The following is a 19,364-nucleotide window of genomic DNA, read 5'->3' on the forward strand; positions in this document are numbered from 1 at the left end:
CTGTCCTACTGACCCACTCACTCACTCGCCCACTCGCCCACCAACACACTCACTCATTCACTCGTGTTTAACGTGAGGACAGTCCAGCTACACACAGTGCGCCACCAGACTAAATACGGTAACTGCTCAAGACGGTTCAACGAAAATCGTGAACACCCTCGCCTCAGTCGATACTGGTATAACCCGTGAATGTACATACGTCTGTGTACTCCACAGATGCATGTAAGTACAGTGATAATTTAGATCGAGGCCGGACGACCAAGCGAGGGCTGCTTGTACTATCCATCTTGATATCTGTACAAGGCAGTCTACCGCTCCCACTGCAGACCAGCACGTTACAGTCGGCTCGATATACGGAATACACAAGTGAACAGGGAACACTAAAAGCTGTGGAACACTGATCGGACGCCGTCTCTCCGACTCCAAGACGATGATGACGGGAGTGAAGGTGTTGCCACCGAAAGATGATGAACACCTTCCGGCGATTCTATCGGCGTCTCAAGTCTTCTGTGTTGTGTGTCGTTGTATACATCGTCGTAATTAACGTCGTGTGCCTGTACTATCTGTCTCGGGCTCCGTCGCCGTGGATATCCCATCATGGACCGTTTTTTTTAGCTAACCTGCGACGCGGGGGCTACACGTGCAAGACGATTGGGTTTTCCCCCACCCCCATGCCGTTAACAGCTCTGGCTAGTTTCCCTGGATCGGGCAACACGTGGTTGAGGCACCTCGTGCAACAGGCTACAGGTGAGTGAGAGCTAATTTACACCTGAGAGGCTGATAACATTAGTGATATGTTCAAGTTTGAGGTGTGGCTGTCGAGTTAGACCAGACGACATCTCAGTTACATAGACACGGGACATTGTTCTGTGTCAGTTTTGTAATAAACATACCTACCATACATAAATAACATCGGTTGGTTAGAATGTGTGTTAAGTAAAAGTTTTACCAGGTACGTGATATAATTATTTTACATTTGACGTTACCTTACTTTCTACTTCCTGGAATTTGTTGTTAAACAAACATTGCTTCCCGAGCTTGGCAGACGCGTAAAATCAGCAGCAACAGCAACAGCAACAGCAACAGCAACAGCAGCATTTGTATTACACTGTTTGCGTTTATATAAGATAAGTGTTGTTGACCAGTTGTATTTAGGCATGTCTAAAAGTGTGGAAAGGCTTTGCTTTGCACCGAATGACCCCCGCATGGACCTGATTACATAGAGCCCTAAATGCCAGTAAGACATGATGACCTGGAATCTGGGCCCTGAGAGCTGACAGGTCAAGGTTACACACAATGCTAGAGCACAATATTATACCCAACGGTCTGTTAATGACATGTTAGCAAGTATGTGGTTGATAGCATGAGCATCGACCCACGTCACGTGATGAGAAGGATGACATACATGTATACAATACATATGTTTTATGTGTATAATTGTAAACAGCCTACAACCGCAAAATGTCGACTCATTACGAGACACGCAAGAACTAACCTTACCTCGACACAACAATGGGGAAGACTCATCAAACTTCGACACAACGGTATTTGACTATAATCCTATATTTCAATATGCTGGATAAATCGATTGTCCCTGACCATGTTCAACTGAATCGCTTTGAAAATATGAATTCAGTAATTGGAAAATTTGCAATCAGTACTTTTACTTGTAGCAGCTTTGAAAGGTCATTGCTGAGAACACAAGCATGCAGCAAATGAATATATTACAGGATATATTTCATTATTTATGATGAAATGTGACATGCACCATCAACGCAAATACGCCGGTTCATGCATAATGACGAGGTGCTCGCAGTACAATAGTCTACGAAATTGGTGTAAACTGCCGGAATAAAAGGTAGTGAAAATCCAGGGTTGACTGTGGCTGCAAGTGAGACAGGGAAGAACTGTTTCTTCAATGGTGTTGTATTGGAGACAAATATCGGGATTAGTCCCACAGTGCGTCTTGATATACTTATTCAATGAGGACTCACACACTCCCTCACTCACGAATTCACTCACTCACACACTCACTGTAAGGAGTGTACTTTCTTTCGCACGACAAATAACAACGCTCGTAAAATGTTACAAGGAAGCCATTTTACAGTATTCCGGGACATACAAGGTAATAAAGATCGCGTGTCTATGATATTATAGCCTCTCTAATTACAGTCATCAAGCAATATAGGGAATTACGTAAACATGTTACTAGAATTTGTGGCCCAATGATGTATATGTGGGACTTGTCTAAATATTTACACGTAATAAAGACCAGACATTAAACCCAAGTTACGTACTCTCCCTTTGTCCTGAAATTTTGTTAAATGACAATTCGCATGCACGCACGCACGTACGCACGACGCACTGTTTTCTCAATGGTGTGCAGCCCCCTTTCTCTAAAGGATGTATCTGTCCCCGGCCGACGAAGCCAACAGTTACACTTTACAAACAGAGCAAGTAGTACTAGCAAAAATTTTCCTGGGCCCTCTTGCCTCTTAAAGTAATCTTAGCGCTAAGGTTTTCGTAATCCCCATACTTTATGATGATCGTGATGCTAAGATCATAGTTTATTTGATCTACAAACTTTCAGGTGACAGCCTTCTTTCAGACCATAAATTGACACGGGTGCCTGTTTCCAGCCTTTAAACGTTTTTATATCGTCTTAATTTGGTTGCAAATCCTATTATTGTGAAACCCTTTCGCACGAGACCTTGCCGAATGTCGATATGGAAATTATGAGTTTGATTTACGGATGACTTAAAAGCCCTGATTGTAACAACTTTTTTCTTGTTTTGATTTACGATGGAATATGCAGATCAAAGACATCGTATGAAACAAATGTGGAAATCAGATGGCAATATCATGGCCTTTTCATTAAATGGGTTGGTCTCTTTTTTGTTCGAAAGAGGAAATATCAACCTTTCTGATTCTGTAAATATAAAATTAATACACTTGAAGGTTTCATTGATTGTTTTGGAGGACGTCGTTTGGGAAGATGGATTCGTCTCTCTCTAATTATATTGATTTTCTTACTTAGAATCTCGTTACTTTTCTGCTACACGGTTGTGTGTCCGTGCTGAAACTGTAAATCAGGTTTGACATGTCCATGTAGTAAACAGAACTTCCATTTGTTTACTGGGCAAAATAATAAGTGTGGCAGGGTTATTTAGGAGGAGATGCGAACATAACATGATTCGCCAATGTTTTCCACTTTGATAAAAGAGACGAGTAAGGCTATGGTCTTGCCAAACTTAACACCATAATTGTCGTGAACTGGGACTCGAACCTACTACAATGTGTCTGGTGTGACCACTGTACGCCCCGCTGCCTGGCGAAGATAACCGGACCACCCGTAATTCGTAAAATTCTTGAAAATAGAAAAAAGAAAACCATTTGAAAATATTCTTTGGAACAATATAATTCATTCAAACTGGCAGATTTTGCACATGATTTGCAGCATTGATGCCACTTGCAAAAGCTAAAAAATATTAAACGCACAAAAGGGACCGACACCATATAGGTGGAGTGAGTCGTTCAGCAACAAACAAACAAAAGGAAGGGAATAATAATATTCGACATCATTCGTGGAAATACGACCTATTCTCTCAAAATTGCAATTATGTGGATGCCGACTTCTTGTGTTTTTTTTGTTTTTTTTGGCATTAGGCAACGTTTCGACACCGGTATAAGCATTTTACAGCAAACCCAAGTGTCACGTTATCTCCCTTAGTTGTGTCGTGATCCGCATAATTCGAAACATAGATTATTAATTTTGATAACTGGATTAGAACTGTATCACATATCATCGACATATTAAGTGTGTATTACTAACTCGTCACTTGCACCAGCTTGTTGACAATTTTAATCCATTACAATTTAATCCTTCCTGTAATACTGACTTCTTGACTATTTGTTACTCTCCACCTTGTTTTGTTCCTCCTGCCATCAGTTACATGTTGCTGTTATTTCTAGTCTGGTGCTTCTCATCACCTCGTTGCAGTCACTTTTAGCTTGATTTTTCGTACAAGATCTGATTTCGAAACGTCGCCCTTTGCGTACAATAAGTTGTTATCCAGGCGTTTGTATCATCGTTATACTCCTGCTTCTACAGATTGTTCAGCTTGACCTGAGCTACTCCACATATGCATGATCCGGGGGGTCAAATGGCACGAACGGCAGGTTCATTAATGGAGAAGCAGAAATTGTTGTTATCGTTGCGTTCATGCGAACATACATACATAGATTCGCTACGGAACTTGTCCCGGAAAACAACTCTTCTGAAAACAACCCCAATCGTTTCATGCTTTACCTGAATCGGGTTTTTTTAAGTAATCTAGTTTGGTATATACGAACTTTACAACGTAAAGTTAGTTACTTTCAAAACCCGATTCACTGCTGCTGGCCGTTGCCAAAAAGCCCGAATAGGAAACATTAAACCGTCTGTAATTGTTTAATGAAAGACATTGCTTACAATTTCACATTGAGATGTTAAACGGCGACCTTGTTTAATAGACCCAACCAGTTGTGACACGATTACGTAATGCAGTAGTATTCGCTTGAACAGGTCAAACTGAACAACCTGAAACAGTTTGTTTTTCTTAGTCCCTTGCATTTCACAGAAATACAGACACATGGGTATAAAGTTATATGCAGTTTAGTTTTTTAATATCACAGCAGACCCTAGATGTAATAACATCTGAACAAGACATGAAAGATCAATGATACCATGCCAAACACACCACAATGTCGCAGTACCGCAGTCGCCCAAACTGCCCTCTCCAGTCAACCGACAGTGCTTAGTCCTACTAGAGTACAGAAGTCTTGTCTTGTCTAAGACATTCAGTTATTTTTCTGGGTTCTATTCGGATTTGATAAACGTTATGATTTGTTTGAGATTTGTGGGACTAGATATCAGTTTAATTGCTAATTAAAGCATTAAAGGAAAAATCATGAGAGTTGACTGTATTATATACATCGGATTGGGGTTATGGCTCTGACTTTAACCACGACACACCTCGTCATGGCGGGGGACACCAGAAATGGGCTTCACACAATGTACCCATATGAAGAATCAAACCTGGGCCTTTGGCCTGAGGCGCGAACGCTTTACCACTGGGTTGTTCTTGCTCAAAGTGCCGTGCTGAAAGAATTCGTCGTCACAACGACCTAACTGCAAGTAAAACGGCCATGTTTGTTACTCTCCACAAATATGTCATTCAACAACTGAAAACGGATTGATATCGACGCAGTTCGACATGTACAATAACCTATTACTATCACGGGATGTTAGTGGTAATAGCTGCAGAATGTCAATATCACTGGTAGATTATGTCATTATAGTGGCATTGCAATGTCATTACCGTGTAAATCCACTGAACGAGACGGCACGTGCAAAACTCAATTTTGCTAGAAATCATAAAACCATCGCACAATCGGAACTCCAAACTGCCATTAAATAATCCCCTGGTAGGCATGCGAAATGCATTACGCAACGTCAAGTGGTGAAACAAAGCTGAAATGAAGACCATGGTATGATGGCATACCACAAAAAAACCCAAAAGAATGTATAGATTGTGGTTTATCTTTTTTCTAAAAAAGAGACAAGAAATGTTGTGTATATGATGCGATAGCATGGTTGTGTTTTTGACAGTGCTTCGGCGATATTCGTCAGCGTCGTAATAGTTTGGAAACGTTTCAAATCTTTTGGTAAAATCGATTTCTCAAGTGTATATTTTTGAGCCGTGAGTTTATTTAACAAAATATTTCAAATTACAAATTGTTAAAGGAGATACTCAATTGACAAACGAGACGTGGGCATCCCATCTCCAATGTGTCGTCAATGTCCCGCAAATGTATCATTAAGGCAGACCGACGTGTTCTGCTACGTTTTAACAAATACTTAGACACTGGAGGGTCGATAGAAGAACATTTACAGCAATATTCCCAGTCGTATAATGGCAATGTTTGCTCTTCTCGGATATTCGTTTCTTCTGCTTCATGCCGTAATCGATGGTATAACTGATCTGGTCAGAGAGATACCCTCATCTTTCACTTGGCGCGCCCCGTCTCTACGCGGAGTGTATTGTTGTAATGCTATGCAAATATCCCTTACCAGGCCAATATTGATGATACAAGGTCAATTTCCGCTACTTTTATCAGATTATTGATGTAGACGACCCACGTTTAACCACTCCTAGCCTGCTGTAATTGTTTCAATATAGAATCCTTGGTCATTTCACTGAAAATTCAGCCAAGTGTCTGCAGGGTGATTTGTCAAGGTGATGTTATTTCTCCCTGAGGATTAATGCTGTGGCACTGTCTGTCCTATCGGGATAGAAGTCTTCAGCGTGTTATGCTCTTAAAATATCAGTGTGAGGAAAAGACAACAGAAAACTGAGAAGTCTAAAGCTAACTTATTCGTGACTTAATTAGTATGATATAACCATTGATCGTTGATCATGTACACGACCTCCTCTATTTGCCCGTAGTGAAGATGATCGGGGTTGCTACCTCTTGCCAAATGATGGACGGTGGGCAGCATAGTGGTTAAAGAGTTCACTTGTCACGCCAAAGGCCAGGGTTCGATTCTCCAGATGGGTACAATGTGTGAAACCCATGTGTGGTGTTCCCCACAGTGCTGGGACATTGCTAAGACGGCGTGAAGCATAACCAACTCTTACCTAAAGACGTTTATAAACGATGGTACATGTCTTTCGATAGTTGTGAAAGTGACTCCACGGAGTCAGCACACTGTGTCTGAGTGAGATATCCATGTTAAACTGCGATATGGTATCGTCCTGGTGCCGTTGTACAAAGCGATCTTAGCACTAAGGTGATCGTAACTCACATACCTCTACATAGACTTACGAATGTCGTAGCAGTAAGGCGATCGTAACTCACACACCATAATATAGACTTACGACTGTCGTAGCGGTAAGGTGATCGTAACTATCACACACCATAATATAGACTTACGACTGTCGTAGCGGTAAGGTGATCGTAACTATCACACCATAAGATAGACTTACGACTGTCGTAGCGGTAAGGTGGTTGTAACTATCACACCATAATATAGACTTACGACTGTCGTAGCGGTAAGGTGGTTGTAACTATCACACCATAATATAGACTTACGACTGTCGTAGCAGTAAGGTGATCGTAACTATCACACCATAATATAGACTTACGACTGTCGTAGCGGTAAGGTGGTTGTAACTCACACACCATAATATAGACTTACGACTGTCGTAGCAGTAAGGTGATCGTAACTATCACACCATAATATAGACTTACGACTGTCGTAGCGGTAAGGTGGTTGTAACTCACACACCATAATATAGACTTACGAATGTCGTAGCGGTAAGGTTGGAGCGTATATGAACAGTTATTTTAACACACCCTTAAACATATAATGAAGAACTCGTCCTTATATAGACATTATGTGAATACGTACATCGTGAAGGCACGATGAAACCCCATCCAGAGCCGCTGAAACGTTCTGTACGCTATCAAAACTTGAGGCAGTTACATCAATGGCGAATAGCATGAACAACTATCACACCATAACGCGCAACCGGGAAGTGTCCGCTGTTAACGCTTCCGCGCATCTACTCCAAATCAAGCATGGGATAGTTGAGATCGTTTCCGCCCTTGATTCTCCCTAACATCGACGATATCTTTCTGATATTATAGGTTTTGTCAGTAGCGGGCTATGCAAATATGCATCATTTCAAAATGCAACACTGAGCCGATGAACCATGTCGTGAGAACCCAAGATCAATAAGTTATCTTTCATAAGTTTAACCACATAACTTTCAAATTTCGTTTCTGCAACAACATCAATATTAAGTGTGCCACTGAGTGACTCAGCGCATACATGACGTTACCGATAAGATGAACATAGTGAAATGTTACTCAGTCAAAATTCACTACTTCTCGGTTTCCAGGTATTACAAATATCTGCACGAACTATTGCTCAGATAAGTGACTTTATGTGTGACATGAATAACTCAATGAAATTAAATTATCCCTTCAGCAGTTTAGAAAGGTCAGAACGCTCATCAAATTAAATTGTTCTGTTTTTACCGGAATACAACGGATGCGGGTTATGATAGACCATATGTCGGGGATAATCGGGTTTAATATTGTGGTCCAAATTATCGTCATCATACGTCGAAACTTTCGTGCTGTCAAGGTCGATACTTATTGTTCGGAACTTGTGTCATTGAGTCTGTTTTGTGTCTTCGTATGAGGGGAGTCGTTTATAAATAATATCCATAAGAAATATTGAGTTTACAGAAAAAACAACAATAATATTTGGATTTCAGATTAACTGAAAATATTTCAGGCCTCAGTTAAGTGTTTTATGATAGACATGGTGAGAAAGCTTCGGAATTTGACATATAAGTGACAAAAATTATGCCCGATGCAATTCATTTTTTGACATGCACAATACGCTCCCCAATATTTTCAGGTAAACAATTGACCAGCCGTAACGATTTTGTTTTCATTTTTTATGAAGGATAGTAGGAAGGATTCAACTTCTCCCAGACACGTGGTATCGCCACTGTTTCATATTATAAATATTGATAAACAGATGATGATGATGATTTCTTCAAAACTGTTCAAACTACTCTGCTCTTGGTTGTGATTTGGAGAGGGTCTTGTTGCTGTTCTTCAGCAGGACCCTACATGAGGCATTGACATGTTGAACAGTTCGCCCAGCATAGGGTGCCCTGTTGATCTACATATGTCGACTTGATGTCAATACGTTCACAATGCACTGCCTTGCCCAGGGGGCTATTATGCTGTGACGACATCCTTGATGGGAACTGGCTCGGCATTAAGTTAATTTCCAAACTTTTTATACCGCTTGGATAAGGAGAAAGTGAGAGTGAAATACAGGCCATTTCATCGGACATATTTTGTTTTACTTATCTGGCAAATTTGGAAATGACTCATAATAATACCACAGAATATATTTCGATTTTGATATTTTTTTTATATTCTAATTTTGATAAATGTGTAATAGAAGTAGTCCCGATGACACAACGTTTACGCAGGAGTCAAAGGACACGCATAATTTGTTTCGTAGAAAGAGATGCTTATAACCAGAAAGCCGTTAAATGTTGACACAGAGAGATCACCTTGTAGGAATATTGCTCATATTGACTGTTGGAAAACGTATATCCCTCTTGGTATGCAGTCTTTTCACACCATGTCAAAAGTCATGAAACAACTATCATGTTTTTGTGCTTAACGAGTGTACTCTTCGTTCAGATATCGTGTATTTCACATGTGTACAAGGTACAAAGGACACAAGATTGCTTGAGGGCCTGTGTAAAGAAGTGTGTCAGTACTCTACCAAAATCCACTGAATGCGTGTTCGAATCCCAGAATCTCCCCGAATTTCGATTCCTGGATTAACGTCAACAGGCAGTGCCGTTGCTTACACAGAAGTGGTACTTGAGGACACACGTCACTACCAACCGTCCTTCCTGACTTCCATACTGAACCTCAACGCCGTTTCTACTGAAGTCCTACCCGGGCTCTGAGAACAAATCCCAGATTCTGAATTGGAGCACTGTTCAGAGCCCCTGTCAGCTAAGGTAAAACTCTTTACAGTGGCTGTCCTCCTTTCCCTGTACTATAATATCGCACTGGGAGGGTAATGGTGATGCAAAGGAGTTTGCGATAAGCCATCAATGTGGCTCCCTGAGAACCCATGAGATCGTTTTGCTGACAATAGCAATGTCTCATATTATGTTTAAGGCCCGTAATTAGTCGAGGCTGGATTAGCTAATCCAGTGATTGACAACATGAGCACCGCCTACCCATTTAGGATGCCATGGGATGCATCAACCACTTGGGTCGCAACTTATGACAAGAAAGACAATTCTTCACGTCGGATGTGTTGGTACCCATTCTCTCTCCATCATAACAGTAAATCGTATATCAAACGACAATAGCACTCTGTTACAGCCTGTAGTATATGCAGTCACTCTAATAGACTATTTCAGCTGTCACCTTGGTCTTTGGTAGGATGGTGGGGTAGCCTATTGGTGTAAGTGTTCGCTCGTCGTGCCGAAGACCTGGGTTTGATTACCACATGAGTACATTGTGTGAAGCCAAATTTCTCGTTTCCTCCGTCGTGATATTGCTGAAATATTTCTAAAAGCGGCGCAAAACCATACTCATTTTGGTAGGTCTGATGTACAATTAAAGAAAACGTGGTAGGTCCCGTGTAACGAAAAAAGTATTTTGCTTTAATATGTTGAACATGTTTGTAGCATAAAACGTAGTTTTACTTTTTCTGTTAACTTCTAATCATCTGAAAAATTTTACGCGTTTCGTTAGCACAGGATAGCTCGTCTTTAACCCGAGCCATACAGTTCCATGGCTACCTTCTTCTGAGTCACAGATACTTCCAAGACACTCTCACCATTGACCCATTATTCATCGCGGAAACTTCTTGCATTGGGTGTTGAAGCGTCTCCCAGCGCGACAACCAGTTCTACTAGCTTCGACCTGCTGTCTTACAGTCATCTTGGGGAAAAGACATATTATCCCAATGGGGTTGGGGATGGTGCCTGGCGCATCAGCATTTTCTAGCTTGAACATCTTATCTGTTAGTGAGTTCAGATTTACACCGCACCCAGCTATACTCACGCTATATGGCGGCGGTCTGTAAATAATCGAGTCTGGACCAGACAATCCAGTGACCAACAGCATGAGCATCGATCTGCGTAATTGTGAACCAATAACGTGTCAACCACGTCAACTGGCCAGACCACCCGATGCCGTTAGTAGCCTCTTACGACAAACATACTCGCCTTTTTGTGGCAAGTATGGGTTGCTGAAGACCTGTTCTACCCCAGATCTCCACGGGTCTCTTATTTTTGAAGACGGACGTAAGTTGCACTTAATCTAGATGGACGAACAGTCGTATTAACCTTGCTTAACCTTGTTACTCAGACTTCTGTTAGGAGAAACGCTGTATCTGGAATCTGGTTAAAACGACATGAAACCCACGTGACCCCTCCGACGCGGCCATGGGATGACTTGGCGGATAAAAGTCGTGGGTTCGAGCAGTCAGAGCATCAGACCCATTTAAGGCATTCCAGAACTGGGCCTGTACTATTTTGCACACTGGCGTTGAACTGGCCCAGTACAGGCAGGGAACTCAGGCCCAGTACGTTGCCTAATTGGTCCTTTACAGTTTGACCGACACTGGCCCGGTTATAAGTTTAAAACCGTTTCTACTATTTATAACAAGCTGATACCCCAAAAAAATGTGAAGGAGAAAAACAAAACAAAACACAAGTTTATTTATAAGAGTTTAATTCCTCCTGAACTGAACTTATGTTTTTGAATCAGATATGCAAACAGGTTCTGCGTGATCTAAAAATATGGCATATATGATGAATGACCGAGTGTTTAAAATTTTCAAAATGCTCTTGTCTCAGCAAAATTTATACTGCTTGTTATTATTCAAAAGTTAGCTCAACACTTAAATTGAGTAGAAAAAGTAGTCTCTACAAGTGATTCAAAACAAAGATTGTTACTATTTAGAGTTACATTACATCAGGTTACACTCAGAAATATGGAAAGTGTCAACCTCTAAGTTTTGGCCACCTTTCTAGAGCAGACGACATGGTCGTGAGATAATCTCGCACAATTCCCCAGACACGAAGTGCACTGCCTGCATTGGGCCACTACTGGGCCAGTACAGCAATGCGGTATTGTGTTTCCGGTACCCATATCCATATATGGCCCGGTACAGTTTTGCCTGTAGAGGGCCACTAAAGGAAAATAGGCACTGGTCCAATACTGGCTCTATACTGGCGTGCGTTATGCCAGTACCGACGGTACAGGCCAGAACAATACCAGCACTGGCCCTGTAATGTGATGTTACCTGGGTAATTACCTGTGTGCTCTCTACAAAAGAGACAGTTCCAGCAACCGAACCTCATTTACCAACATGATCTGTGGTATGTGCCGTTGTAAGAGAAACTACGGTATGCGTGTCCACTGCAAGCCAATTATTAACCACAAGTGGCCTCTGAGTCGATATATCTCTCCCTCTCCCAAGACCTGGCACGCCTGGAGCTTCTGTATCCCGGAGACTTCCAAGGGACTGTTGAAATATATAATACTATAAATCTAGAGTCGTTACCTAGTCTGTCGGAATACTTATGAAGAGAGCTTCACTGAGAATTGTTGTTTATTGATATTAGATGCGCCTTGTCTTTACAGATAAGACACCGCTCTACTTTATCTTGTATATAAGTATTTACTTTATTTAGCAAACACGTAGGTCATCAGGGCGTGGTAGATTGTCCGGAGTAGTGTCCAGTCCGGTTATTTGGTATAACACTGAGGAGAAGTTGCAGATGGAATTGCTTAAGGTTTCAAAAACGCATTCAATGATTAATAAAAACAACTGAATTTAATGCATTTTAAAAGTTTAAACATCACTCTGAGTAATTATCCATGTATAAATGTATAAGCGTGTTGTAAATAGTCTGACCATCTGATCATGTTACTGGACTCTTGCAACAGGCATGGCGGCATGTCTCTCTTGCTCAGAAGCTGTACGATCAACGTTAAAACATTCAAGGCCCCGGTAAACCTTTTAAAACCTTTTATGGTAGATATGTAAAGAACATTTCAAAATTTGATGTATCGGTGATAAATGATGCCCCGATGCAATTCTCCAGGTTGAGTTTCACCATACGGTGAGCCATGAGGTGGATCATTTAATAGACAGAATATGTTCATCACGGGTGCCACCGGTGGTGCAGGATACGCTCACCTTTTCGCGAACACCTGGTATCATTACTGTTTCATGTTGTCGCTCCTTTTCTATTGCTGACGGGAACTTCTGACTCGAATCCTATTTTTCTAAAAGTATAAATGGGTGTGTAGAAGTTTCGGTATCTCCAGTGGCTCTATCTCACCCAGCCCAACAATGTAGCGCAAACTAACAAAAAGCAATATCTATTAATACATCTAAATGTATCATGTTTTCATTTCAACGGGGCACGTGGATTCATTAAAATGTAGCGAAAACTAACATTGTTCTCATACGGCGTAAAACAATATTCATTCGTTCATTCATTCTAAATGGATCGTGTGTTTATTTAAATTACTTGTATGTATTTATCAATACACGCCGTTCTCAGAGTGAGCTGTTTAAGGTTTCTTTTTCAACGTTCACATTAGAAGACGACATTCATTCATTCAGTCAGTCATTCTCCACACGGAAAAATCGATCTCAAACGTTCTCGGTGACGATGCGACGCTTAAACAAAACGACCATCCAAATCTCTGTGCATTCCAAAGTCACTGAAAACCTACAGTAACACTCCAGACCTAAGTGTTATGGGTTATTCCAGAGCTTATCTTCAAGACATGGCGGTGTTGATTCCATCCTCAGGAGATGGCCATCACAAATTTTCATTTTCAAGACATGCGGTATTATGGTTAGTGAAAGGTCATCGCTACATTGTCAACACTCCAGGGAAGATTCTATACATGAGTAGTCATGCGTAATCAGGATCGAGATTGAAGGATAGTGTTTGTGGTTTAAATCCAGCATGTGTTCGTTACATGGGCACCTTGTTTACGCTTATTTGTTTGTTTGTCCATTTAAGGCTGCATTCGAGAATAAACAGCTGTTTATCTATAAATAATGCAGTTGGGACCAGACGACCCATGAACATCGTACGAGGGTTGGCTGAAAAGTTCTCAGCCTGAGTGTTTTTCCCCACCAGGTAGAGACAGGTGTTTGCCACCAATAAGGACAATCATTTAGTGAATCATAGACACAAGAACTACAAACGTACTAATAGTTTTATCTCAACTACAGCTCTTTTGGTAAACCTACCCTCTGAAATCATCAGAAATGGACAAAACTGAATACAGGGCAGTCATCAAGTACTTGCAAAAGAAAAGGATATCCCCAACACAGATACATGCTGACATGGTCTCCACTCTAGGGGATGATGCTCCTTCATTTTCCACAGTAAAGAAGTGGGCTGCAGAATTTAAGCGTGGCAGACAAAGCCTTGATGATGACCCACGCTCAGGAAGGCCTTCAACAGCAACCACTCCAGAAAACATCACGCGAGTGCTCGATACGTTGATGGATGATCGACGATTGACTACTCGACATATTGCTAGTGTAGTGGGCATCTCTCATGAGAGGGTTGAGCATATTATCCCCAACGAATTAGGAATGACTAAAGTTTCTGCAAGATGGGTGCCAAAGCTCTTGACAGCAGAACAGAAACGTGTCAGGTTCCAGACGTCCCTTGACAATTTGTGTCGTTTTGAAGCAGATCCCGATGATTTTGTGGCACGATTTGTAACCATGGATGAGACCTGGATAGATCACTTTCAACCAGAAACAAAACTACAGTCAAAACAGTGGAAGCATCCTGATTCACCAGCTCCCAAGAAAGCCAACTCTGTTCCTTCAGCTGGAAAGGTGATGGCATCAGTCTTTTGGGATTCCAGGGGTATTCTGCTCATTGATTATCTTGAAAAAGGTCAAACTATCAACGGCAGATACTATGCTGATCTACTGAACCAGTTGCAAGGAGCAATCAAAGCCAAACGACGAGGGATGATCGCTAAAGGTGTCCTCTTCCACCAAGACAATGCGCCTGTTCACAAATCGGTGGTGGCCATGTCAACAATCCGCGATTGTGGCTTTGAACTCATTGACCATCCTCCTTATTCACCTGATTTGGCTCCTTCTGACTTCCACCTGTTCCCCAAAATTAAAAAGGAACTCGCCGGTCGCCATTTTGCAAGTAATGATGACGTCATTTCAGCTGTGACTGATTTTTTTAGGGTAGCTGAAGAAGATTTCTTCCTGACCGGGATTCGGGCCTTGCAGCATCGCTGGTAAAAGTGTGGAAACTTGGAAGGGGACTATGTAGAAAAATAAATTACAAACGTGGACTTTGTAACTTTTTTTCACAGTGAGGCTTAGAACTTTTCAGCCAACCCTCGTATGTTTGGAAGACTCTCTTTGGGAAGTACAAATTCTATTACCTTTGGGGGTTCGAGACAAGTTTGAGTTCCAAGTGGGATTCTAACTCACGCTGTCAGAATCAGGGACACGGAATCGCTGGGATACGGTGTCAACATTCGTCAGAGGAGTAAGCAAAGTGCGTGGTCTAGACTACCGGTAGTCAGACTTCAGTTCTATGAAAGTCTCAGTGGCTGAGTGGGTTAGATAACTGACTTTGTGTGCTGGCGATTCGGTGCCTGACTCTGACAGTGTGGGTTCGAATCCCGGTTTGGATTCAACCTAACAAAAGTATTCGAAACTAATTTTCTGAGAAAATGAATTCCAAAAGAGAACATATATCCACGTTCTACATGGCACCGTGTATTAAACACGAGCATCAATCCACACAATTGCGATACGATAACATGCATCAATCAAGTCACGAACCTGTCCACCAAGATCACTTTGTCACCTTTTTACATGCATGGGTCGCTGAAGACCGATTCTAGCCCGGATCTTCTCATGTCCGTTAAATAAGTGTGACGGTGGTTTCACTGTTCAGCCAGGATGCTTGAAGTTTGTGAAAGCAATTAATCTAACGTCCGTATTTCACTTCCAATTCATACCTATTTGTATTGAGCTGAAAGACAAATGTTCTCCTCCAAACCATTTAGTGGTTTATTTTTACGTGAAGCAGACTTGTGTCAGCAAGGTTAAAGCGTCATTTGTTGCGCGAAACAGTCATTAGACACGTTCATTGTAAATATCTGTGATCTGTTCAGGATGTTTGTCTACGACTAGTCTGAACCGTTTGACATCAAATGTAGTTCTGTCAGTCGTATAAATAGGGGCGAGCTCTTATACTAATAAAAGTGTTAGATATTAATCACTTTTGTGGTACCGACAACCTCGACCAATACGAGGGTAACTCGAGGGTTACAATCGGTCAGAGAGACCGTTACTCACACCTAAGACGAGGCGATTCTAAATCTGCACATCGAGTGAATCCCATTCATGGCTAATCTGTTGTTTCATATGATAGGCTGCTTCCGTTCTGTTGTCAAAGGCGCCTTACATACACACAGACGCATATTGCCAGCATCTACGATAAACAATGAAACAACTTACGTGATACCCATGAAGGTTCTTGGTTAGAATTGGTCTTCAGTAACCCTTGCTTGACGCGACTAACGGGATTGTATGATCAGGATCAGTGCCTTGCTCAACACATGTCATCCTATCCCAGTTGTGTACATCCATGTTAAGGTTGTTAATCGCCTGGAACAGTCGCCTGTTGCTAAGCGAGGCGTTAAAACAACAACCAACCTAAAACAATCCCATCTAATCACTTGTAAATAATTTACGATTTAATGTCGGGAAATGATATTTTGGTGAAATATTTCCTTACTGAAGCAAGACGGCTGAGGAACATCGTGATGAAAAAATAGCCCGCAGTTAAATAAGTTCTTTAGATACCCACGAATGTGAATAAGAATGGCATGGCATTAGACAAAATAAGGATCATCAGATTCCTGTCTAACCCCGACACCACAACCCTGCTGTGAAAGGAATTGCAATTCATAATTCAGGCAAATTGCTAAGTCGTCTCGAGGAATGTGATTCTTTACTAAACCCTTTTATAGAACCGCACACGACGTAACCAGACTTCCACCATCGAGTGGAAAATAGCTCTTGTATTGTTAACAATCGCTGTGGGTCCAATGCTACATAGATTTCTACATGGCACTATCGCGAGGATGAGAGACCTAAACCGAGAGACATTGATTCCCAGTAACATATGTCGAGTGTCCGCCTCCTCAGTCACAGAAGGTGAAAAAAGATTTTGCTAAATCGATAAAGGGAACGAAAACTGGCTTAAGAGACAAGACGTTTGTACATTCCTTCTTAATCAACACAATTATGAAGTCAACAGCTGTCGGTTTCCATATCGTTTAACATAGGGTCTTGTTTTTGCCAAGCGAAAAACGGTTTGACAGCAATGTTTGTGCTGGGGCACGGGCAGGCCACCTGTGTACGATACTGCAATTCGCCCTACAGACTTACCTACCTTTGGCACAACAGGAACGTATGTCTGTAACATCGAATCTCGGTTCGCCCGCATTATGTGTTCATGTTTGTCAGGACCATACACCTGCTTTTGTCTCCAGGGCATCGCTTTCACGTCTTGAAAGAGCCATTTAACAAAACTCACTCATTCAATCGCTGGTTGCGTAACATGTGTTTGGATTCACGGATAGACTGAACAGAAATAAGAGACAAAACTCTTTGGGTATTGTTTTTAACGAACTATGTCACAAACGAAAGGGAACACCAAAGTTCAAATACAATATGTTGTCTCAGGCAAAGTCTGTTAGTTGATTTTATAGCGTGACTAATGCAAGAAGAATGTTTGTTGTGGTGGTTATGTCGATATAAACCACACTTGTGAGTGATATACAAATAGGCAAACCGTCACAATAGAATGGGCGTTGGTGTAAAACTGTCAAGCAGGATCTTCTGATCGCGTGTGATGACAAGAAGGTTTAGGACTTTAAGGTCCATCCTGTAAATCTCACGTGACGCCATCGCATTGTTTTGCTTCAAACAGAAAGTAGCCAGCTGGACGATCGCGACTTGTGCCAAGTACTTTTTATTACCTGGAGTTTCCCTGTGCCATGGTCCGGTCTTTCTGTGGTAGGCTCGTAAATATGTTATTGAGTATACGGGGTCACACTGATGAGGCCTAAATTTCTATACAACATTGTCAATATCAGCTCTTTGTTTTTTTATAACCACTGACCAAATGTTAAAAATACACATTGGTAGATGAACACTTTTTCTGATCAGAACTTAGTTTTTGTTACCACCAACCAAATATTTAGCAACAGTTCAGTGGCAGAGGGAATTAGACAAAATATTATTTATGCCTCATATGTCAACAGGTTATGTTGGCAACATTTTTAAACCTAGGGATTTTGCCAAAGATTGGCCATAATAATACTAAACACAGTTCATACGGTGTTCGGAACGGTAGAATATGATAGAGGCCGGGTTGTTTAAGGCTAATTTAATGCATATCCGCGAGAAAGTATAGTTTTCACTTTGACCAGCGGGATTTACTTGATTAAACGCACGAACAGTGATATACCTGAAACTCACTCACTCACGAGGTCAAACGCATCCTCACAGGTCAAACACAATGGCCGGATATACACATGTTTATTGCAGGTTCTTTAATAGACAAACTTATTTTATCGCAACGAAATAATGAACTCGTCGTTTTATCGATAGCCATTGAATCTGCTGCTGTCCATATCACTTAAGAAATATGCTCAAATAGCTGTGTGTGAATGTGTCAGAATTTGTTTGTGTTGTGTGTTGTGTGTGTGTATGTGTGTGTGTGTGTGAGAGAGAGAGAGAGAGAGAGAGAGAGAAAGCGTGTGTATGTAATCGTACATGTGTATGTGACTGTAGGATCGTTGATAACTTGATGCACAAATAAGCACAAGTAATAGAGTATATAGGATGTCTTGATAAATGTTTATGTTTTTCATTGACATGGGATATTGCAGCATACCACTTTATATACAGTACATACTGCACCGTGCATCAATATCACGAAGAAGAATGTTCTAAAAGCAGAACGTCAAGACATACAATATGTCTATCGTCTACAAGTTCAGGCGAAAACATGGTCGGTACTTTGTACAATATCTAAGACTATTGTGCCTCCTTGGGCACCCCTACAAATATGTGGCAGTTGAAATGCTGTTCCTGTGCTGTAGTAGAGCTTGGCATATAAAATTGAAGAACTTACTCCACGCTGTACATGAATCCAAATGGCATTCAACATTTGTGTAAAACATACGGTGCTAGTTTATGTGTGGATGAACTGGATGAACTGACTAAACTGCACAACGCATAATACTAAACGTCGAAGAGTCCCAAGGCGTACTTGTATTATTTGAATCAGACATCTGTATCTGACGCCAGGCAGGTTAGCATGTTGACAGACTCTTTGTTACAGTATATGCCACCTTGACCGAACTTGTAGACAATGGGGTACACCAAAAGCTGGTGTATCTGGCTGTGTGGGCATCAGTGTCATAATAAGATAAGCCCGAACAATTGACCGCGACATATATGGAGACATTGCACATATCAGTGCTGACAAGTAAGGCCGGTGAAATGACCTAAGGGGTCAAGGCAACATACAATTGTGTGTGGCTGGAAATGTTTTCTTGCTGATTTTTCCTTTCAGCAATGTTTACCTATGTCAGTGTATAAATCCCTCGCCTGCCCCTACAATCTAATCGAAAAGTAAAAGATGCCGGTGGGTCTT

General features: G+C 41.4%; 1 protein-coding gene across 1 annotated transcript in view; it reads left to right on the plus strand.

Moving 5' to 3' along the window:
* Positions 1–640: 640 nt before the first annotated feature.
* Positions 641–19,364, plus strand: part of LOC137284676 (WSCD family member CG9164-like) — a 32,184-nt gene continuing 13,460 nt past the window's right edge. Inside the window, exon 1 of the mRNA XM_067816586.1 lies at positions 641–747. Within this exon, the coding sequence (XP_067672687.1) occupies positions 672–747 (76 nt within the window). The 5' untranslated portion in view covers positions 641–671. The remainder of the gene's footprint in view (positions 748–19,364) is intronic.

This window comes from Haliotis asinina, chromosome 1 (assembly GCF_037392515.1).
Source record: "Haliotis asinina isolate JCU_RB_2024 chromosome 1, JCU_Hal_asi_v2, whole genome shotgun sequence".
Taxonomy (NCBI): domain Eukaryota; kingdom Metazoa; phylum Mollusca; class Gastropoda; order Lepetellida; family Haliotidae; genus Haliotis; species Haliotis asinina.